At 40.8% G+C, this 24667-nt stretch overlaps 1 protein-coding gene and 1 pseudogene across 2 annotated transcripts; both read left to right on the forward strand.

The window, feature by feature from the left end:
* The first annotated feature begins 5208 nt into the window (after positions 1 to 5208).
* Positions 5209 to 21460, forward strand: SARAF (store-operated calcium entry-associated regulatory factor). Of its 2 annotated transcripts, none has more exons than XM_005864055.2 (6): positions 5209 to 5492; positions 9263 to 9441; positions 14710 to 15115; positions 17298 to 17427; positions 18118 to 18212; positions 21314 to 21460. In XM_005864055.2, the coding sequence occupies exons 1-6, from the start codon at positions 5393 to 5395 to the stop codon at positions 21337 to 21339; spliced, it is 936 nt and encodes a 311-aa protein (XP_005864117.1). In that variant the 5' UTR covers positions 5209 to 5392; the 3' UTR covers positions 21340 to 21460. The 2 variants fall into 2 exon arrangements, with proteins under 2 accessions (XP_005864117.1, XP_005864116.1); XM_005864054.2 differs by having other exon boundaries at positions 5212 to 5492; positions 18061 to 18212.
* A 2810-nt stretch (positions 21461 to 24270) lies between these two features.
* Positions 24271 to 24667, forward strand: part of LOC102255977 — a 2038-nt pseudogene continuing 1641 nt past the window's right edge.

The raw sequence follows: 24667 nt of genomic DNA on the forward strand, positions 1-24667 counted from the left end.
GGCGCGGTGCTCTTCGGGTGGCGGAAGCCCCGTGCCGAGGCTCCTCGCGGGAACCCCGAAATGTTCCTTCTTGGAGGAGGAGGAGGGAGCCTCGACGTGTGGGAGGCATGGTGTGATGTCCCTGGGAGAGAATTTGCGATCTTCCAAGCGCACCCATGTCTCCTCGCAGCCTGTAATAAAGGAGCAGTCAGGCTGGTCTGCACTCGGCTCCTCGGGTTCCGACACCGAACTAGGGTTCTGCGGGACCCATCTCCTGAGACAGGAGCAGCGAGACGCGGTGAAGGGCGGATTTAATACCAACACAACCTCTTGGGAGTCTGTGAGAATCGCTGTGTTGTTTGTTTGTTTGGACTAACAGGGCTAGAAAAGAGAAAGCGGCAGAGGTACAAATACATTTATTTAAGTCATCGTAGAAATGTATTGACCATTTACTGTGTTGGGAACAGGGCTAGGGGTAGAAAACTAGGCACGGTTTCTGCCCTCCAGGAGCTTAAAGTTTTGTGGGAGAGACAGACACAAAAAAGCGTGAAATTTCGACAATGATACGTGCCAGGAAGATGGGTCAATAGTCCTAGGAAAGCCTTCGATTTAGGTCAGTAGATTTCCCAGAGGAAGGGACAATGGAGGAAGGAACAGGTGTGTAACTAGGGAAGAGGGAAAAGCATTCCTTCGGAGGGGGTTGTGTTGGTGGAGGGTGTGGAGGTGATGAGCTTGGCCAGCAAACTGGGAGCCTGGAGAAGAGAGAAAGATCAGTGGGGTTGCTGGGAGTTGGGGTGGGCAGTATGGTTTAGTGGTTCTCAACCTTGGCTGCACATTAGAATCACCTGGGAATCTTTTGAAAATCCTGATTTCTGGGCCTCATCCTCCGGAAATTCTGTTTCTTTGTTACTAATGTTGTGGCCTCACCCCATAACAAAGAAACAGAATCTCCGGAGGATGAGGCCCAGAAATCAGGATTTTAAAAAGATTCCCAGGTGATTCTAATGTGCAGCCAAGGTTGAGAACCACTGGTTTACAGCAAGGTCCTGGAGAAGGAGGCTCCGCCCCCTCCCAGCAGTGAGAATCTTTTTGAAGGTTTTTAAAAAGCTACAAGTGGAGGTGGGTGACCTAGCAAGATTTGAATTTAAATCTTTTCAGTCATCATGAGAAGGCTAACCCCTATTTTTGTAAAACTACTGTTTAAAATTCTCTGCTATTACATGATCCCGTATTCTGTGAGTCAACTCTGTTATTTTTAGGCGGCCCCTTACTGGGTAAATTAACTTTGCTTTCTAGCTGCTTGAATAATAGGGAAGATAAACTTGGCTGTCTGACCTTGTAGGCTAGTTATCTAATGTAAGGTCCGGAAAAACCCTTATTTGGGAGACAAAGGGGAGTGGGGGGGAAGATACAAATAGGGAAAGCTTCCTCCATGTTTTTGTTCAGAAATTTGGGAAACATCTCCCTCTGGGCCCGCTGGCGGAATAAACAGTGTATCTCCATTTCTCTGGGCGTTGCTTGGTTTTTCTCCGGTCTTCTGTAAGCATCATTTTTTCTGTAACAATCAGACCAAGATAAAGTGGCATATAAGACCTTGTTGAGTGTACGGTTAGAAGAGGTGTTTCCAACATGCTTTAAAATGAGAGCTGCTGGGGACTAAAGGTACCCTGCTTCCCTCCACTACTTTCCGGGTTGAATACTTTCAAAATAAAAAATTTAGAACAGGTCTCTTCTTGAGGCTCAATGCCCCAAATAAACCTAAAGGTGTCCCGTGGAGGAGAATTTTTTTTCTGTTCAAGTTAGCACAAAAAGTTCTGTCATCTTCTGCACCATGAAAAAAGAGTTTCCATTTAAGGATGGTGGTAGCAAAACCACAAAGCACACTTGAACATTCATTGTGGAAATGGTACTGTTTAGACAATTTGTGAACCACTAGCTTTGTTTTCTAAACTGAAGCCGACATATGCTCACCAACCATCTTGAAAGGGGTAGGTAGAATTCCTAGAGAAGTAAATGACTCCATCCTAAATACTCAACCACTAACACCTTTTGTTTTGTTCCACAGTATTCCGTCCTTGAAAGCAGGGATGGTTGAGAGAACATAGCAGAGAGATAGCTGATCAGTGGTGGGGTATTGGGAAGTGATAGGTTCTCATCTCATAGGCTCACGGCTTGGCTCATGGAGAAAGGTCACATTTTAGGAAGCCTTTTGGAGCCTCCAAAAGCCCTGGTGGCCGAGTTAAATGCTAGTTTCCCAGTTTCCTCTTGTGAATATAATGGGTTGGGCATTACAGACATTTATCCTTGATGACCTTTATGGGCAACTGGGATTGTTCTTTAGGTTAGGCAGTGGTTCTCAACCTTCCTAATGCAGCGACCCTTCAATACAGTTCCTCATGTTGTGGTGACCCCCAACCATAAAATTATTTTCGTTGCTACTTCATAACTGTAATTTTGCTACTGTTATGAATTGTAATGTAAATATCTGATATGCAGGATGTATTTTCATTGTTACAAATTGAACATAATTAAAGCATAGTGATTAATCACAAAAACAATATGCGTTTTATATGTGTTTTCTGATGGTCTTAGTCGACCCCTGTGAAAGGGTCGTTCCACCCCCAAAGGGGTCGCGACCCACAGGTTGAGAACCGCTGGGTTAGAGGGATCTTTTGCTTCCATAGTTACTGAATCCTAAGAATTTGTGTTCCTTTGACTTTTGCATGAGATCCACAGAGACCCTAAGGACTATTTTTGGTCTACAGATGTTGTCTAGAGTTACTTGAGACCTTAAAAACAGTATGTTCAAATGTTGTATTTCAAAGACCACCTATAACAGAATTCTTTGGGATGTTTCCTAAACATGCAAACTTCTGGGTCCCACTCCAGACATTCTGAATCAGAACTTTTGTGAACAGAGCCTAGAATCTGAAATTTTAACAAGCACCCCAAAGATTTCCTATGCAAACAAAAGCTTGAAAATAATTGTCTGAAAGGGCAGAATGTCAGGAGTTTTCTTCATCAGTTTGCCAAGTGAATCTTTCTTTTTTTTTTTTTTTTTGCCAAGTGAATCTTAAACAGTAATGTTATATCCTTTAAATGTTCTCTACATATTATATAATAATCTTTCATAGTTACAGAACTTTTCTTTCAGATGGCTTGCTGTCCTCCAAAGTTAATTCACAAAGATGGGGATGAGGGTGAGAGAGAGCTATTGTTTATTGAGCAGCTGCTATGTGCCTGTTGTTTTAAATCTGATTTAATCCTCCCTACAATTTTGTTAATTTGGACTTACTAACTCTTTTTAAAGTTAAATATATTTGTATTGATTTTTAGAGAGAGAGGTAGGGAGAGGGAGAGAGAGATAGAAACATTGATGACAGAAATATTGATTGACTAACTTCTGCATAGCCCCCACCAAGGGATTGAGCTTGCAACCCGGGCATGTGCCCTGACCAGGGATTGAACCAGCAACCTCTTGGTACACAGGACAATGCTCAGCCACTAAGCCATACCAGCTGAATGGAATTACTAACTCTTACAGATCAAGTCAGAGAAACCCCAGAGAAGAGTTTAGTTGTAGTATTTTTTTTTAGTTTAAAAAAACCCTCTTTATTATGGAAAAATTTTAAATATATAAAAGGTAGTCTAAATAGTACAATGAATTTCCATGTTCCATTAGCTACCCTTAATAGTTAACACGTTGTTAATGTTGTTTTATCTATATTCCCCATCAACTTCTCATCTACTATATTATTTCGCCCATATTATTTTGAAGGAAATTCCAGATATAATTTTTAATTTTTAATAATTCAGTATTTCTAAAAGGATTCTTAAAAATAACATAGTCAAAGTACATATAGCCCACTTGAAAAATGATTCTTTAATATAATTGTACTAGATTCTTTAATATAATTGTATTCTTTAATATAACATTTGTGCACTTGAGGGAGGGTCCCTCAGCCTGCCACCGCAGCTGTGCTCGCCAGCTGTGAGCCTCGCTTTTGGCTGAGCTGTGTTCCTCCTGTGGGAGCGCACTGACCACCAGGGGGCTTGTGAGCCTGGCTTTTGGCTGAGCTGTGTTCCCCCTGTGGGAGCGCACTGACCACCAGGGGGCAGCTCCTGCATTGAGTGTCTGCCCCCTGGTGATCAGTGCACGTCATAGTGACCAGTCATTCAGCTGCGTGGTCAATTTGCATATTAGCCTTTTATTATATAGGATTGCCTAGTTTTGTGTCCCTATGCCACTTTAATATAAGATCCATGAGTACAGGGACCTTGGCTGTATCCTCCATGCCTAAAACAGTAGCTGACACATATTAGGCATTCAATCTATATATGTTGAATGAATGAGAGAAACCTAGGCCTGTCAGACCTCAAAGATGTTGCTGTTATGGGTTGACTCAGCGAGATAGACCACCGACTCAGAATTTAAATTTAGGAACCTTTATTAAGCTGGCCAGCTGTCTGCAGTTCAGCCTTTGCTTTGAACTGCAGCAGCTGACTGCAAGAGTTACAGCAATTTATTTGCAAAAACTACAAAGTTACAAAGCCATGCTTACGCAATTTGTTCCTGACACAGCACAGCATTATCACCTTCCTATATATGTTTTCCGGGAACAGAGAGCACAGTATATATTGAGGAGGGACCATGAGACCATATCCCAAGGCCTGACCCGATGTAAGTACCCTCCCATCTGTCTGCTCCAGGAACAGACAGCACAGCGCGCCCCGATATGCAGCCCAGTACATTGCCTCTGTACTCTTAGAACTGTTTTCTCTGTCTGGTTCTTTATTTAGGTAATAGTTTCTCTTCCCGATAGTTTGTGAATTCTTACTGCCACCACGCACAACCGAATATATAAAGGCTCTGAACCGCTGAAAGCAGACTATATTTCCATGCTACCTTTCGCTCGAATTCTCTCTGTAGCAAACAGTAATAGAATACGAATCATGAGCCAGGAGCTATGCTAGATGCTGAAGACATAAAGTTGAATGAGGCACAATAACTTCCCTGGGGACTGTTATTGAGATTTTGGAAATACGTAACTCGACTGCACACAGCGATTTTGGGTTGGGAAGGTTTCACTCCGACCACTGCACCTAAGCGAGCTCCTTGGCTCCGCCCACAGCGTTGCATCATCCGCTTGGCTCCGCCCCCAACGACGGGCCCTGCCCCTGTCACACTAAGGGGCGGGGCCAGCAGCGTTCACCCAGGCTCCCACGCGCGAAGCAGCGGCAGTGACGTGTGGCAGGCGCGGATCTTCGCAGCGGCTGAGGCTCTGTGGACAGACACCTTCCCTTCTCCGCGGCTGGAGTTCCCGGCGTCACTGAGCATCTGCGCGCGGATTTCCACAGTCTCGGTTCCGGTCCGCGAGTGCCTGGTAGCCGCGCACCACCTTCGCCCAGCGCCATGGCCGCGGCCGGTGGGCCCGGAGCGGACAGACGCTGCCCTCTTCTCGGCCTCCTTTTGCTTCTGATCGCAGGCCCTGCCCTGGGCTGGAACGACCCTAGTGAGTACTGTCTTCATCGCCCCTTGCTGCCTGCCGCCTGGAGCCTGCTCTGGGAGGCCCCGCGGGTGACCATTTTCGTTCCCTTGAGCTTTTCTGCCGTAGTTCCTCATTTTCATCCTTTTCACTATTCATCGGTGTCTTTTCTCTTCCCAGACCTCCGCCGGGAGAGCGGGGACTGTTGGGGAGTTGGTGGGACTGAACGACTCTGTATTCTTAACGTCCCCTTCCTTCCTTCCCTGGACTCCTAGAATTTGTCTAGCGTCACTTCTCGGGCAACGGCCCACATCCGGGTGTCTGGCGGAGAAAGCTCGAGGCTCACCTGCGCTTCTGGCTTTGTTGTCATGACTACCTGATGTCGCTGGCTGTTGTCATGGCTGCCTGTTGCTAGGGCTGGCAGTTTCCTTGTCACCGTCAGCCTCGGAGTCACACTTAAGGGACAGGGCAGCAAGCCTGTAGGTAGGTTAGCAGATCATATATTTGAGCTTAACTCATGCTTCTTATTGTGACCATTACAGTGAAGCACATTGCGTGACGCTAGCTCTTCTGTTTTTCACCATATTCTGGAATTGAAGTATTTTCATCTTATAATTTTTTTGTGTGTGATGGAACATGATGTGATTTTTAGGGAAAAGGTTCTTTTATATTACTATGTTATTAGACTTCTCTAACGAATTTTTGTGGGACCAATAATATTACTTGTTATTAATATATATACGTGTGTATATATATCACATACATACAGATTTTCACTTAAATGATGTGCGCTGTTAAATTGGAATTAAATTGGAAACGTTTAAACGTTTAAAATTCCATTTTTGCTCTATGGAGTAAAGATGTTAAGGCCTGGTGGGAAGTGTACCAATATTGCATTTGTGATTTGGTGATAGGAAATGCCTATGTTTTTTAAGCAGCAGATTTTCTACCCCCCTCCTACTTTCCATCTTTTTGCTCTGTTTTCTAGGAAATTTTCTTATCTTTAACTTTTAATAGTTCTATTGAGTTTTTCATCTCAGCTGCCCTGATTTGAATTTCCAAGAGCTCTTGTTTTGTTCTCTGAGTGTTCTTTTATAGTAACTTTGAGGATATCATAGCTTTAAAAAATCTTAAGCAGTAGATTTTCTACCCCCCTCCTACTTTCCATCTTTTTGCTCTGTTTTCTAGGAAATTTTCTTATCTTTAACTTTTAATAGTTCTATTGAGTTTTTCATCTCAGCTGCCCTGATTTGAATTTCCAAGAGCTCTTGTTTTGTTCTCTGAGTGTTCTTTTATAGTAACTTTGAGGATATCATAGCTTTAAAAAATTTTTAAAAAGTTTACTTCTCTCAGTATAGTCTCTCTTTCCTCCAAAGTGTTTTTGTGGTGGTTGTATTCCATGTTAGGGGCTTTCCTCATAATTTTTAGTAATTCTTGGCTGTCTGCTCTAAATCAAGGATGCGAACCAAAAAGCTGATTGGAAGCTATTAGTGTATGATTACTGCTTTTGAACTTTGAACTTTACTGTGGGGTGACCTGGTGACTATAGGGATGCTTGGGTAGTTCTTCGTTTGGGAACTCCTGATGTTAGTATATTTAAATATTTCTTTTTTGGTTAGGTTACAAAGGGAATAGACTTTCAGTCACTCACTCAGAGGGCCAGGGAATGGTTGCTGGTGTTTTGTGAACCAGGTGGGGAAAGAGGTTCATGCTTTCAGCTTTCAGAGTCATGCAGTTACTGGAATCCCTTTTATGTTTTTGTACCTATGCCCTCTATTGTGCCCGACATCCCCTAGTACAGAGCTCTAGGGCTTTACCCTCTCCAGACATTTTCCTGGGTGGAGAAGGGGCAGCACAGAGTTGGGGAGAGGTTCTGGGATGTAGCTTCTTTTCAGGAAGCTTTGACCTGCCAATTCCTGTTTTATTATTATTTTTATTTTTATTTTTAGGGCTTCTATTATTTATGTCAGATTGGTTCTCAGTTTTCTGCCTTCCTGGTCTGGCATTTGGCTTTTATGTCCGTCTACTCACCTACCATTATACCTCCTGTAGGCTTGCACCTTTCCAAATTCCTTTGCCATCTCCTTTTCTGCTTTATATGATGTCGTTCGTTCACATCATCAAAACAATCAATTTATTATAGTTTTAGTGGAATTTGGGTGGTAGAAAATTCTGATAATTTGACATGTTGAATATAGGAAATTAGGTGCTAACAAAATGGTAGAGAGTGATGCCTGCCACATACAGCAATGAAAAGTGGGTTGCTCACATCAAGCCTCTTGACATCCACGGAGTTAATTATGGGGTACTGGAGCTCTGTCAGGAAACCCAGAGCCCCCACGACTGCTTGCTCGCCGCCGAAGGACCCACACAGCACAGTCTGCTTGCCACACCTGCCTGGAGTTTCTGTTTTGGGAACCACAGCTGCAAGAGTTTTTGGAATCCTCTTAGCTTTGCAAGGAGGCTGTCAGTTTGAGGGTGAAATGGATATTGAATGAACCAGTCCACAGTCATCTTCCATCATAATCCAAGGGTGATAAGTAGGAAGACTATTTTCCAATAACACTTTAAAATTCATTTATGTACATGAATGCCAGACATAATTTCCTCGTCTTGATTTTTTATTCTTAACCCTTTGAGTGCCAACCAATATCCTAGGAACTATGCTAAAATTGCCAAGGCATTTTTGCTGATTTTACAGCAGTCTAGGAAAAAAATTATGAATCGCAAGTAAATGAAGTTACATATTCAAAAACTTAAGGAAACCTTTACTACATTTGTTTTCATCTTTGACATATATTGTTTGCGGATTGTATTATAAAATACTAGTAGAAAAAAAATTGCGATAGCGCTCCCGGCACTTTTGGCAAAAGACAGGAGGAGTGCGCGATCGCGCTCCCTGGCACTCTAGGGGTTAAACTTCTTTGTCAATGTGATTTTTAATTTGTAAAACAGTTTAAATGTTTTGACTTTTAAAGTTGTGAAATATTTTAAATATTTAAACATGTACACAATGAACACCCATATATACCCATCACCCATTTTTTTTGAATCTTCACATTTTATCATTTTGGCAGCAAATCTCCCACCCCCAAAGTAATAAAACATTAGGGATAGAGAGCTAGTTAAAGCCTCTTCTCTCCTTCTCTCCTCAGAGATACTCATCTGAATTTGGAGTTTAATTATTCTTGTTTGTGTTCCCATACTGTCATAATATATACATTATTATGTAAACATTAACAGTATGTAGTACTGTTTTGCTTGTTTTCAAGGTTTATGTAATTCTGTCATACTAAACATTCTGCAACTTGCATATTGCTTAAATGTTGTTATTATTTCTAGTCTGATTCATGAGTTCCAGTTCACTCATTTTAACTACTGTAGAATATTTCCATGGTATGAATAAGGCAAAATTTTATTAAGCCATTCACCTGTTAGCATTTAAGTCTTTAATTGTGCTTTAGGAACATTGATGTATATTTTTTGCTATTTTAATTATCTGTTGATGTTGTTGTACCATAGTATATTTCAGCATATAAGCAGTTTAGGGGTTATCCACCCTGAATTGATGAAGGCGGGCCTTAAAGGTGTGACCACCTGAATTTTGTGCAAGAAGCCTGAACGCTGTTGGTATGGCTTTGGGAGAGTGTTTCCTCTTCTCTTTCTTAGTCATCCTCAAACGGCGAGAAAGACCCTTACTTTTCAGAGTATTTAATATGACAAGAGTTTTATTTGATTAACTGTCTAAGTTTGGCAAGGTATTTACTATATGGTTATCTGTGTTCTTATGATTTCAGACAGAATATTGTTGCGGGATATACAAGCTCTTACCCTCCACTATGATCGCTATACCACCTCCCGTAGGCTGAATCCGATTCCACAGCTGAGATGTGTTGGAGGCACAGCTGGATGTGATACTTATACTCCAAAAGTTATACAGTGCCAGAACAAAGGCTGGGATGGTTACGATGTACAGGTAATATTCATTACATTGATGTCCGTCTAAATGGGATTTTTATTTAATGAAGTGTTTATCGGGACATTATTCAGTATTTTGGAGAAGCATATATAGAAAATCTCAGTTTAACCTAAAATATATAGACATAAATCAGTCATTTATTCTCTGGAAGAAACATGCTCCAAAAGAAATGAACTGATTTTAAAGCCTGGAAATATTCAAGACGTTAGTAAATTTTCAAAGCTTTTCACATACTTGGGGGGAGTAGAGGATTTCTCCTGGGTGTCATTTTTATGTCATTTCCTCAGGAATACCAACCTGCCCTTAAGAAGTAAAGTTAAGATGATAAGGAATTGCCAAAACCGGTTTGGCTCAGTGGATAGAGCGTCGGCCTGCGGGCTGAAAGGTCCTGGGTTCGATTCCGGTCAAGGGCATGTACCTGGGTTTCGGGCACATCCCCAGTAGGAGATGTGCAGGAGGCGGCTGATCGATGTTTCTCTCTCATCGATGTTTCTAACTCTCTATCTCTCTCCCTTCCTCTCTGTAAAAAATCAATAAAATATATTAAAAAAAAAAAAAGATGATAAGGAATTGTAGGTTGTAAATGGGGTATATGTGTCCCTTTTGTGCTTCACACACTTGATTCTAAAGTTGTTTTAGTACTGAGGGTGGCTGCTCCTGCACAAAAGCATTTCCATGGGCTTCATTTGTTGTCTTTGGGACTGGCATTTTGTACTTAGGTTGGACCATCTTTCTGAAGTTCCAAAATTTATTCTTTAGAAATTTATTGAATGAATTCAGTTTAAATCAATACTAATATATTTCTACTTTGTATTCTGCCTGCTTTCAAAAGAATTTAAGATAGTTGGTTATTTGCAAGAAACTTGTGTTGACAATTGCCACTTCCATCAGCATGATAATTATGCATGGTCTGTGAACCAGGGGGTCGCAGTTCAATTCTCAGTCAGGGCATGTTGCCTTGGTTGCGGGCTTGATCCCCAATGTGGGGCATGAGGGAGGTGGCTGATCAGTGATTCTCTCATCATTGATGTTTCTGTCTCTTTCTCCCTCTCCCTTCCTTTCTGAAATCAATGAAAATATATTGGGGGGGATAAAAACCCACAAGAACAAAAACCCCCAAAAAACCTAGTGGTCTGTGCAGTTCAGAGGGAGTTCATATTTACTAGGTAATACTTATTTCACAACATTTTTTCCTATTATTGCTAACTGACTCACAGAATTGTCAGGTTAGAGCAGAGTCCCACTTTCATTTTGCATTTACAGTCAATTGGATAAAAAGATACTAATGGAGAAGTCATTCATTAAACATATATGAAATTGATTAGAAAAAATTATGTTTAATGAATGACTTCTCCATCTTATAAATAAGATGGTGCCATAAGCCTCAAGACACTCTCTTCCTAGTAGAAGAGATAAGACAAGCACTCAAATTACATGTAGATGCCAACAAAGTGTTACAAAGTCATGTCATTTATAACATTGAAGGGATTGGGGAAGACTTAAAGAAGGTATGTGCTGCATTAGGAAGGAAGGGTAAGATTTTTTAGAGCTAAAGAGATAGAGAAGGGAATAGCATGAGCAAAGAAGTGCAGTGTAGGGGATATCTTACATTAACATAAGTATAGCAGCAGGAGAGAGCCTTTTTCAGTTCCAAAAATGTAAATATAATTAGAGCTATTTTTAATATACACTATTAAGAAAGTGACAATTAACATGAAATACCAATAGAGATTTTGCTTGTCTTATTTACCTAAATTAGCAAGTTTATAAATCTTCCTTCAAATAAAATTATTTAAAAAATAATGAAGCAACAATAAAGACAACAAAATAGAAAAATTATATTATTCAAATTAAAAACTTTTGGTCTTCAAAGGAGACCATTAAGAAAGTGAAAAGACAACCTACACAATGGGAGAAAGCTTTTGCAAATATATCTGATAGGGGACTTATATCTAGAATATAGAAAGAATTATTACAACTCAATAAAGAAGACAACCAAATTTAAAAGTGGGCAAAACATCTGACTAGACATTAAAAAATTTTTTTATCTTTATTCTTGAAAGTCCCCCTTTCCCCCCCATTGACCCTTTCTAGCCCACCCCCTGCCCCAGGCCTTCACCACACTACTGTCTGTGTCCATGGATTATGCATGTCCTATATAATAATCCTATATAATAAAAGGTAATATGCAAATTGACCCAGAATGACTGGTCGCTATGATGCGCACTGACTACCAGGGGGCAGATGCTCAATGCAGGAGCTGCCACTCAGCCAGAAGCTGGCTCATGGCTGGCCACTGCAGCGGTGGTGGTGAGAGCCTCTCCCACCTCCGTGGTGCTAAGGATGTCCAGCTAATGGCTTAGGTGCGCAGGGGGCGGTTCTGAGCTGTTAGTTGGACATCCCTTGAGGGCTTCCGGGCTGCCAGAGGGAAGTCTGACTGTCAGCTTAGGCCTGATTTCCTGGGGAGCCGGGCCTAAGCCAGCAGGTGGACTTCCCCCAAGGGGTCCCAGACTGCGACAGGGCACAGGCTGGGCTGAGGGACCCCTGGCCTCCCAAGTGCACAAATTTTTGTGCACCGGGCCTCTAGTATGCATGTAAGTTCTTTGCTTAATCTCTTCCCACTCACCTACCAACCCACCCCTGCCTTCCTTCTGTGATTCCACAGTCTGTTCCATGCTTCTGTGTCTCTGAATCTATTTTGTTCATCAGTTTATTTTGTTTAGACTCCACATATGAGTGAAACCGTGTGATACTAGTCTTTCTCTGACTGACTTATTTCGCTTAGCATAATACTCTCCAGGTCCTCCCGTGATATCTCAAAGAGTAAGAGATCCTTCTTTTTTACAGCTGCATAGTATTCCATGGTATAAATGTACCACATCCTTTTTATCTACTCATCTACTGAAGGGCACTTGGGCTGTTTTCAGATCTTAGCTACTGTAAATAGGGCTGCTATAAACATAGGGGTGTATATATTCTTTCTGATTGGTATTTTGGGTTTTTTAGCATATATTCCTAGCAATGGGATCACTGGAAACAAGATATTTCTTCAAAGAAGATATGCAAATGACCAACAAGCTCATGAAAAAATGTTCAGCATCATTAGCTATCAGGGAAAAACAAGTCAAAACCACAATAAGCCCTGACTGGTTTGGCTCAGTGGATAGAGCGTCAGCCTGTGGACTGAAGGGTCCTAGGTTTGATTCCGGTCAAGGGCATGTACCTTGGTTGCGGGCACATCCCTGGTGGGAGGTGTGCAGGAGGCAGCTGATCAATGTTTCTCTCTCATCGATGTTTCTAACTCCCTATCTCCCTTTCTCTCTGTAAAAAATCAATAAAATATATTAAAAAGAAACATAATAAGATGCCAGTTAATACCCAATAGATAGGCTATCATATAAAAAATAGATAATAATAAATGTTGGTGAAGATGTGGAGAAACTCTCATACATTTCTGTTAGGAATGTAAAATGGTGCAGCCTATTTGGAGAATTGTCTGGCAGTTCCTCAAAAGGCTAAACGTATAGTTACTATATGCCCCCAATCATTCCACTCTTAAGAATATACCCAAGAGAATTGAAAACATGTCCACACAAAAGCTTGTATATAAATATTTTTAGCAGCATCATTCATAATAGCCAAAAAATAGAAACAACTCAAATGTCCATTATTGATGAATGAATAAACATAATAGGGTATATCCATACAATGGAATATTATTTAGCCATAGAAAGGAATGAAATACTGATACTTGCTGCAACATGAACCTTGAAAAACATTATGCTAAGTGAAAGAAGTCAGTCACTGAAGACCACCTGTTGTATGGTTCCATTTACATGAAATGTCCAGAATAGGGAAATCCATAGAGACAGATTGGTGATTGCCTAGATCTGGGAGATTAGCAGGGGAAGTAGGGAGTGACTGCTAATAGATATGAGATTTCTTTTTGTGGTAATGAAAACATTCTAAAATTGATTGTGGTGATGGTTTTAGTATATTCAACTCTGTGAATACACTAAAAAACTATTGGAATGGATGATATATGGTATATGAATTATCTATATATGTAAAAGGCTGAGCGACCATCCTACCATCCTACTGGCTGGTAGGTATGACACGCACTGATCACCAGGGGGCAAACACTCAACGCAGGAGCTACAGAGCTGTGGTGACTTGGCAGCAGCGGTTCTCGGGTGATGCACCCTGGAACCGGAGAGGAGGGAGCCCGATCCCCGCAGGCCAGGCTGAGGGACCCCACCTGCCGGAGGGACCCTGCTCACTCCGCAGATGCCCTTTGAGCCCGGGCGCCGCCCCAGCTGCAGCTGGCTGGGAAGGGACCGAGGGAGGTTGGCTCCAGGGAGTATCCGGACCGTCTCTCACCCAGTCCTGCCGGCCACCTTCTAATTAATTTCCTTTCAATGTGCATGAATCCGTGCACTGGGCCTCTAGTATCTCAATAAAGCTATTATAAAAAAATTAAAGAGTGTACCTGAAGTTTGAGAGATCATTTGTCTTTCTCTTACAGAAAAACTTACAGATAGGCAATAGAACCAATCAGATCTATTTTAGCTTGTGTCTCTTTAAATGTTGTTAAAAAGAGGCATGTTACTTATTTAGCTCAAAATAAAGTTATAGAATTTAACTTAAACTTGGGCTATTTTTTAAGGTGGAAAATTTTGAGACTAATGTGGATTCTTTTTGCATTTTTTGAGATATTTTTTTTAAAAACGTAAGAGAATTACTTATAGGATGGGACTCTGGAACATTAGTGAATGGTTTTAAAAAAATTTGTGTCAAAAGTTTTCTCAGAAGGTTATATACTATCTCTAATACTGTATGTAACTACCATAGCTTCATATATGATGCTGATTTTTGAGCCTCATCATTTAAAACCTATTTTAAAAGCATCTTGAACAATAGTGGTAAAAAGTTCAAATTTAGAAAATTTGCTTAAAATTTGTAAATTAGGGAATACTTAATATGTACAAAATAAGTCCTTACATCTATATGTAAAGATGAAGGAATAATAATAAAATGAACACTCAGGTACCCACCACCTAACTTAAGAGGTAGAATATTAACATCACCAGTATCTTCAAGGCCTCTAGCTTGCCCTCCTCCCAACGTAGAAATATTTATTGTCCTGAACTTATCATTTTTTGCTTCATTTTGCAGTTTTATGGCAGTTAGATAACCCAAATGATAATATATTAAGTGAAAAAAACCCTTTTGGTTCTAATAACTTGTTTCTGCTTTTCTTCACAGTGGGAATGTAAGACTGATTTAGATGTTGCATACAAATTTGGAAAAACTGTGGTGAGCTGTGAAGGCTATGAATCCTCTGAAGACCAGTATGTACTAAGAGGCTCCTGTGGCTTGGAGTATGACTTAGATTACACGGAACTTGGCCTGAAGAAATTGAGAGAGTCTGGCAAAAACAATGGCTTTAACCCGTTCTCTGATTATTATAAAAGTAATTCCAGTGGCATCAGTGGACTGATTACCATCGTGGTGCTACTTGCTATTGCCTTTGGAGTTTATAAGTTGTTCCTTGGTGGTGGTCAAGATTCTCCTCCACCGTATTCTGAGTCTCCTCCGTATTCTCCCGGTTTTCAGGGATTCACCAACTCAGCAGGACCCCCTCCCCCGGGCTTTAAGCCAGGGTTCACAGGTATGTTTGCTGAGGCAATGGCACTAAGTAGGGTTCGCGTGAGGTATGAATCCTGTGCAGTTTCTGAAATAGAAATGGTTGCCCCAGTGAAACCAAGCAGATTTGTCTTTTCATTTTATTTTTTACTTTCAACTTCTTTTATCTTTTTTGTTCTGTTTCTCTATAAGGATATTTGTGATTATTATTTTAAGGATGCATGATTAAATTATAAATCATCTTAATCAGAAAAACTTGATCAGATTTGGTAATAAGCATTTACGTTTTTTTTTAAATCCTCACCCGAGGGTGTTTTTCCATTGATTTTTAGAGAGAGTGGAAGAGAGGTGGAAAGACAGAAATATCAATGTGAGAGAAACACATTGATTGGTTGCCTCCTGCACGTGCCCTAACCAGGACCTGGGCTAGAGAGGAGCCTGCTAGAGACGTACCCTTGACGGGAATAGAACCTGGGACCCTTCGGTCTGCAGGCTGATGCTCTATCCACTGAGCCAAACCGGCTAGGGCTTTAAACATTTACCTTGAACTTTTGTCCCACACCATACATAAAAATTTATTCAGGTATTATAGATCTCAACATAAAAGGTAAAACAATTAAGTTTCTAGATAAAAATGTAGGAAAAAAATATACATATATATATTATTTTTTTGTAGGAAAATATTTGTCATGATCTTGGTATAGGCAAAAATATCTTAGAACACAAAAAAATACCATCCATGAAAGAAAAGATGGATAAATTAGACTATTTAAAATAAGAGTGCAAGCTACATACTTGGAGAAAATATTTATAAGACACATATCCAACAAAAGGTGCATATCTAGAATATATAAAGAACTTGTACAAATCTAAGAAAAGATAGACAATTCACTTTTAACAATGGACAGGATTTGAACAGATATTTTATAATAAAGAGGATATCCGGATATACAGACATCCAATAAAAGTATGAAAAGGTGTTTAGCATTATTAATCTGGAGAATGCAGATTAAAAGCATAGTGAATTCATTATTAAGCACTATAATGGCTAACATTATATGCTAAGTAGTCAACTGAGGGTAGTCAGCTAGAACTTGTTGGTAGGAGTTAGAATGGTAAAACACATTAGAAAACTCAGTATCTCCTAAATGTACACCTACTCTATGACCCAGTAGTTCCATTCCTTGATACATACTAAGAGAAATGCATGTATACATACACAAAACATCATGCACAAGAATGTTCATAGCAGTTTTATGCACAGTAGCCGAACACTGGAAATGAGATGTCCATAAACATTAGAATGAGAAAATTGTGCTTTCTTTCAATGGAATACCACACATTATTTTTTAAAAGCCCCAAACCTGATATATACAGTAATAGGATTGACTCTCATAGATGTGATTTACCAGACCAAAAGAGTACCTACCATATGATTCCATTTATAAAGAGTGCAAGTATGGCTAAAACTAAAGTTTGGTGAAAGAAGTCAGAGAAAGGCTTATCTCTGATGTGGGTGGGTGTCTATTGGGAATGATCATGAGGAGGAAGCTTTCTGTGTGGTAGAAATGTTTTATTGATGTGAGTAGTGGTTACACACACAGGTACATATGTATAAATTTATTAAGTTTCACACGTTTGATTTGCATACTTTATGTATATTACACATTAGTTTAAAAAAAGTTCCTCTGAGCAGAAGATACCTTTTGGTTCCTTTAAGACCTGACTTCCCAACTGATACAAATATCTGGCTGTCTCCACTTGGGTTCCTCCATTAGACACTCAAGCATAGCTGTCTCTTGGAGCTTTTAGAAATGTTTGTGATGCAGAAGGGAAGTAACTCTGATAAGTGGGAGTCATTTTCTAATAGCTCATCTTAAGCAGGGCAAATGTGACTTTATAGGAAGACCCCTCATCCTAAAATAAATCATTAGTTATATACCCATATTTTACTAAAACACTTTTTGAATTCAACTTGTTTATAAATTGAGGCCTGAGTACTAGTAAAAAATAGTACTACAGGCGATGTGGCGAAGGCCTGGGGGGAGAGGGCGGAGGCTGAGTGGAGTGGGGCATGGGGACATCTGTAACAGTGTCAACAATAAAAAATAGTACAGATGAAATAATTGAAATATCCCATTATCTTTGGTTCTATAGGCTATGTTTTGTCTAAATGAGGATACTTAATAAATAATTTTTATTTCTAGGAACGCCTGGTGCAACTTACGGTTTTGGCAGTGCTTTCACAGGACAACAAGGAAATGCAAATTCGGGACCAGGTTTCTGGACTGGCTTGGGAACTGGAGGAATATTAGGATATTTGTTTGGCAGCAATAGGTAGGCTTTGCATTTATCTCACTTGGTCTTTAATTCAAAATTTCTTTAGAGAGTTCTTTGTTTTGCTTATAGTTTGACTGGATTTGATAAGGAAAATAAATTATGATGAATTACCCTTATTAAATCAGGTTCTTTGGCGATGGGGAAAGGTATACTATATGTGCCGTGATCAATATTGTGTGTGTTATTTTCTTTCATTGTATTTCTTCTTCCTATGTCATTCTTATTAGATAACATGAGGTAGGAAAAAGACTTTACTTGACATCTGAGAAAATAGGCAGGAAAGAACAATATTTGGGGGACAGAATTCTGGTTTGGTAGGAGAATGATAGAAGTAAGGCTGGAAGAAACAGGGTCAGATTTTGGAATGTCTTCAATATTATTGGTTTAGATTTTATTCAAGTTTGAATTCAGAAAGAAAGCTGTTTCTCCCTTTTATTTTCTTCCCCCATGGCAATGACCATAACAATGTCAGAAATATGAAACAGTATTTAATTCATGTTAATCCTAATATACCAGAATATTGAAGAAAAAACACAATAAAGATTTTTATCTGATAGTGTAGGGATAGGAAGGTATTTAAAAATTAAAAGGCACAAGAAAAATACTTGATACACTTTTATGTCTTTATAGGGCAACAACACCCTTTTCAGACTCATGGTACCGCCCATCTTATCCCTCATATTTCAGCACAGGAAATAGCCGTGCTTACTCCCCGCATTGTGGAGACTCCGGTAACTATTCAGCATGTTCAAGTTCACAGACAAAAACCAGAACAGCATCAGGTAAGAGCAAAAATATGGAAGTTCAGAAGATGATTAACTATATATTTAGCAATCATGGTTTTATTTGGTATGCACACCAGAAATATTAATAGCACAATTAACTGAGATTAAAATATAATTCAAATTCATCCTTTTCTTACACTTCTAAACATTTTTTAAAAATCAAACAAGGATTTGATTTAAATTTCTGCCACTAACCAAGGATTTAACTGAAACCTTCCTGGACATTGGTGTCCATATTTGCTTAATTCTGTGATATCTAGGGATCCTTTAAGTCAGTGGTTCTCAACCTTCTGGCCCTTTAAATACAGTTTCTCATGTTGTGACCCAACCATAAAATTATTTTTGTTGCGACTTCATAACTGTAATGTTGCTACTGTTATGAATCATAATGTAAATATCTGATATGCAGGATGGTCTTAGGCGACCCCTGTGAAAGGGTCGTTCGACTGCCAAAGGGGTCACGACCCACAGGTTGAGAACTGCTGCTTTAAGTTCTAAAAGGGAATTTTCTAGGTAGAAATTTGAACTTTTAAAGTTCAGTAAAACTCAATAAAAATTGAACTGTATTTTAAGTAATTGTCAAGATTTTGATTATAATGTTACAGTTACTAAGAGGACATTTTGCAAAATGCAAAGATTCTTAAAAACAACTATTTGGAGTTAAACATCTGGCTAATTAGCAGAGAATGGGAGGTGGTAAGTAATGAGGCAATAATGGGATGCTGTGTATTGAGTGTCTTCTTCAGCAGGGGGAAGTTATAGAACAATGATTAATTCTTGAAATTGGTAGAATATATTTAAATAGGTTTTGAAATGTAACAGTGGAATTCTCCTAATGCTGCTGTGAATATAAATTAATACAATCACTTTGAAAAACTGTTTGGCATTACCTAATTGAACCCAAGACTCAGCAGTTTCATTCTCAGATATATAGTAACAGAAATGCATATGCTTGTATACCAAAAGATAAGTACAGGAATGTTCATAGCATCCCTATTCATAATAGCCTCTTACTGGATTACCCATCAGCAATAAAATGGGCGAATAAATTGAGTTATTGATACTATGGACTACTGTGCAACAGTGAGAATGAATACATAGTTGTATCCAATAATGTGGATAGGTTTGCCAAATAGAAAGAAACTAGGCACAAAAGAATATATATGATAGGATTACAACATTCATATTTATAAATATACATGTTTAAAAACAAGCAAAACTAACCTATGGTGTTGGATGCTAACCCTAGCTAATAAAAGAGAAACATGCAAATTGACCGTACCTCTGTTACACTCACAAGCCACACCCACCAGCCAATCAGGAGCGAGTATGCAAATAAACCCAATCAAGATGACGGCGGCCACGGAGCTGGAGTGAACAGGAGGCTTGGGTTGCTCCTGGCGATGGAGGAAGCCAAGTTTCCCGCCTGCCCTGGCTGGCTGTGTGCTCCACTCAAGGCTACAAAGTTTCAATTATAGAAGATAAATAAATACCAGATACCTGCTTCTAGCTGCTGGGGCCTCTGCTCAAGGAGGGTCTGGGAGCCTGGGTTGCCCGGGGCCGTGGCCAGCCTGCAAACAGATATCAGCCCCTCACCCAGGCAGGCCAGTCACCCCATTGGGGACCCCCACCCTGAAGGGGGTGTGGTCTGCTGGCAAACAGCCATCAGCCCCTCACCCAGGCTGGCCAGGCACCCTAGTAGGGACCCCCACCCTGAAGGGAGTGTGGCCAGCTTGAAAACAGCCCTCAGCCCCTCACCCAAGCTGGCCACGCCCCCCCAGCTGGGACCCTCACCCCATGGGGGCGTGGCCAGCCTGGAAGCCACCACAGGCCCCTCGCCAAGGCTGCCCCACACCCCAAGGGAACCCCCACCCTGATCCGGGACACCCTTCAGGGCAAACCAGCCGGCCTCCACCCGTGCCCCAGGCCTCTATCTATACTAATAAAAGGGTAATATGATAATTAGACTGGGAGACCTTCCAGGAGACCTTCTGGACGTTCTTCTGGACAAAGCCATGGTGGCGGGGCCGAGGTAGAGGCAGTTAGAGGCCAAGAGGGGAGGGCAGTAGTGGGTGATCAGGCTGGTGGGGGGCGAGGCCGTTGGGGGTAAGCAGACCAGCAGGGGGGCCAGTTGGGGGCAAGCAGGCCATCAGTGGGGGTCAGTTGGAGGTGATCAGGACAGCGGGGCGGGGGGGGGACAGTTGGGGGTGAGCAGGCCGGCAGGCAGAGTGATGAGGGGCAATCAGACCGGCAGGCAGGCAGGTGAGCAGTTAGGAGCCAGCAGTCCCGGATTGTAAGAGGGATGTCCGACTGCCGGTTTAGGCCTGATCCCTGTAAACCGGCAGTAGGACATCCTTCGAGGGGGTCCCAGATTGGAGAGGGTGCAGGCCGGGCTGAGGAACACCCCCTCCCCCATGCACGAATTTCATGCACCGGGCCACTAGTACCTTATAATTGGGAGGATATATAAAAATGTAACTACATAGGACATGACAAAAGAAAACTCACTCTCAGTGGAAACAAAAATTATAAAAACCATAAATATCAACTAAAATGTATGGGATTTATATGAAGAAAATCGTAAAACATTACCAAATAACTTAAAGGAAACCTGAAAAAAATCAAGAGACTTTTCAGGTGGGAACACTGTCATTTTGTAACCCTTTAGCACGTGTGCATGTGTGGCCATTGGAAAGTCCGAAACTCTCCCCACATTATTTCTATTTACCCCTGGAGTTGTGAGAGGTGGTAGGACATAGTTTGGGCTCCATTGGTTTTCCTGCTTTTCGGCTTAGACTTTGAGTATTGCCTGAACCACGTTGGCCCCAACGTAGACTACATCTTTGGTTTACTGGACTAAAAGTTATTTGCTGCAAGCAACTTGAGTAGACTTGATGATGAATGGATGATGGGGAGGGCTGTTTTGGGGAGGAGCTGCACTTTGTCGTGCATAGCCCTGTTCCATCAGGGCTCACATTCTCTCCTTCTCGCATGTCTCTTTTATTCACTTGCTAACAATAAAATGTATCATGTTGTAATTTTATAAGCAATTCTAGTGCATTAAAAAAACTAATATAAATTTTACTCTTTTCATTTAGGATACGGCGGTACCAAAAGACGATAAGAAAGTAAAAAGTTGAAGTCAAACACTGGATGCAAAATTTCTGATTTTTCATCACTTTCTCTTAAAAAGTGCTACCAGCCAATAACTGGGAAAGGGAATATTAAAACATTCTGTGGTGTTTTGTCTTGTGTAGCTTTTTGTATTTTATCATTTAGTGAAACTAAAGTTGATAATGTGACAAAATACTTATGTAGAAAATTGTGTTAGTGTAACATGCAGATGTTTATTATAGTTTTTGAAAGTGATGATTACTGTAGAATGCTAAAAATGTATTGTTTAATTTCTAAAGACTGTGATGCCATGAGAAGCATTAAGAATGAAGGCTTTATACCCGTGGTCGGCAAACTGCGGCTCACGAGCCACATGCGGCTCTTTGGCCCCTTGAGTGTGGCTCTTCCACAAAATACCACGTGTGGGCGCACGTACAGTGCGATTGAAACTTCGTGGCACATGCGCAGAAGTTGGATTTCGGCCTGGGCGAGTCTATTTTGAAGAAGTACTGTTGATATTTGGCTCTGCTGACTAATGAGTTTGCCGACCACTGCTTTATACCAATAGACACTGAGTAATTAAAATTTCAATCTGGTTTTTGTTCATGGTTCATAACCTCATAGAAACAATAATATATTTGGTATTCAGTATTTGGTGTTCACTCTTCTTCAAACATTTAAACCAAGCTTTGAACTACTATCCTAACTTGTGGGATTTGAACTATTGTAGTTACTTGTGGGAGTTGATCACTTTGAGCTCAGGAGCTTTGAATCCTTCCATGGTGGTGGGGTTTTGTTGAGAATTACCTTTGTTAGGAAAAGGTAGGAAACAAATAAGTATCTAGAAGTTTGTTGTGAATGATTGTGTGCTGATAAAGATTCTTGAAATCTCCTTATTCATTTCTCAAGAAGTAAAGTTCAAATGCTTTAACCAAGGTCTTTAATAGCCAGAGCATGCAATTCTGTGTGGAACCTCAAATATTGCTGTAGCAGTTTCAGTCTTACATTAAAGTGACAAAAATAAAAACAAGGGGTTGTAATTCTTACTCTTTTTACCTGCTTTGGACACAAACTGATGTTACCTTTTTACCATTTCCCCCAAAAATGGTTCATGCAGAAGTTCTAGCCCCCTAAACAGTAATTTCCCATGGAAATCTAGCCTTAGTTACCAGTCATTTTGTGAATGTTCTCAAGCAAGTAATTTGGAAATTGTGTGGAAGGAAGCCTGTGCTAAAAATTGCTTTAAAAAAAAGAAAAAATTAAATCTCCTAGCTTCCAAAGGTTGCACAGTCTTTCTTAGTTAAGCTGTAACCTTAAAGTTTCACTTTTACTTTTTAGGAACCATTTAGAAACAAACTTTTATTTAGATTTTAAAATGTGATTTAGGGAGTAGTTGGGAGGGTACTGTGAATAGAGCTATCCTTTTTTCATCAGTAAAACTTGGTAGAAATTTTTATCTATGTTACAGAGGAAACACTTTTTCCTCAGGTTGCAATAAATCCTTATCCTGTTTTTTTTTTTTTTAGTGGTGTAATAAAAGAAAATCCAGTTTATTGCTTTTTTTTTTTCCCTATTTGCTTATTGCTTACTTTTTTTGCTACAGGAATTGATAATCTTGCATTGAATAGGTTTTACTTGGAGAGCAAAGTGAAAAATTTTGTTAATTTAGAACTGCTGTAGACTGGGCTGATAATAGTGATCTGTGCGTTAAATTTGCTGTTCTCAAAACACTGCTCAGATTTCTATTTTTGAATATGTTATTGTAAATCACTGGGATCAAGGAAAATAATGAGTGAATATAGAGTTAACTAAATTGGTGGCTCGGACTCCTCTCAGGAATCCTAGAGTGTCCTTTGAGGCTCTTTCAGAGTCGGCCTGGAAGGAAGAGAAGGAAAGAAGCTGAGTGTGTAGGGCTTAAGATCCTCTCCTCCCCCCCACCCCCATATGTTTACATTTCCTTGTTGTTTATGGAAAAGATTCTGAGGTATTCCCTTCAAAATCTAAGATAGTTTGACTGGGTCCCATTAGGAGTTGATGGCCCAGGGAAGTCCTTCAGTTGGGAGCTCTGTGTGCCTGGGAGGGCATGAAAAGGAGGAAGTAGGGCGGTGAAAGGGAGCTAAGATAAGCTTTACAGTTTTACCAGGATTAAGCAGATCTTTTTGGATGTTAGGGTGAGATTTTTTATTTTTTAGCCAGTTATGTTACTCTAGTTCTGGGTATGCTTCCCTCTGCAGCTCCTTGATCTCTACCATTCTGACCCCTGTCCTCCAGGACTGGCTTAAGTTTTTAAAAAATATATATATACAGTGTATTGATTTCAGAGAGAAAGGGAGAGGGAGAGAGAGATAGGAACATCAATGATGAGGTTCCACCTACTTTGTTTCAAGTTAACCCTCTCAAATTCGTACATCTGGAATTCCCATCTCCTTCAGGGCAAGTTTCTGGATCTCTGAGTGACAGAGCAGCAAGCTTCTTGAAACCCACTCCATAGATGTGCTTATGGATGTTGATGGTGTGTTCTCTGGTCACTACCTCATGGATGGCACAAAGGCCCTACTTCTCTCTACTGTTATTTGCTAGAGCCATTATGCCAGGCCCAAGTTGGAAAGGAAGCAGAGACATTACTTTTACTATTATTTTTTAAAAAAATATTTTTATTGATTTCAGAGATGAAGGAAGAGTGAGAGAGAGAGAGAAACATCAAAGATGAGAATCATTGACAGGCTGCCTTCTGCACACCCCCACTGAGTATTAAGCCCACAACCCTGGAATGTGACCTTGACTGGAATCCAACCCGGGACCCCAGGCTGGTCCTCAATCCACTGAGACAAATCAGCCAGGGCCAGATTTTACTTTTAATTTCAGTTTCTTCCTCAGCAAAAATGGGATTAAAGGGTGTGGAGAAATCCAATGGGATGATTACCAAGGAGCTAATCAGATTATGCGTTTAACCAAGGTAAATCCCTCCTGGCCTGCAGGAATGAGAGGAGATCCCACCAATCAGATTTCTGAACTTCCTCCTATCCCCACCCTGGCCCACATGTCCCGCCTCCTGGGAGGAACCTATGGTGAGTGAGGTCTTAAAGAGATTCACCCTCCTAGTGGTATATATAGGCCAGGCTCACATTACTAAGCATTTCACTGGTAGGAGACTGGCTTCAGAGACTCTTCTTGGAGGCGCGCTTCAGGGACTCACTCAAAGGAGCAGGCCCCAGCTACCAGGGTGAGCTTGCGTCATCGGCCGGCCGCCATCGACATCGCGGAGAGATACCCTTGAGGCCTGGCCCGGGCTGCCAGTCACTGAGCCGCTGGTCCGCACCGCACCGAGGGTCCCGCGG

This window comes from Myotis brandtii, unplaced genomic scaffold, assembly GCF_000412655.1.
Source record: "Myotis brandtii unplaced genomic scaffold, ASM41265v1 scaffold185, whole genome shotgun sequence".
Classification (NCBI taxonomy): domain Eukaryota; kingdom Metazoa; phylum Chordata; class Mammalia; order Chiroptera; family Vespertilionidae; genus Myotis; species Myotis brandtii.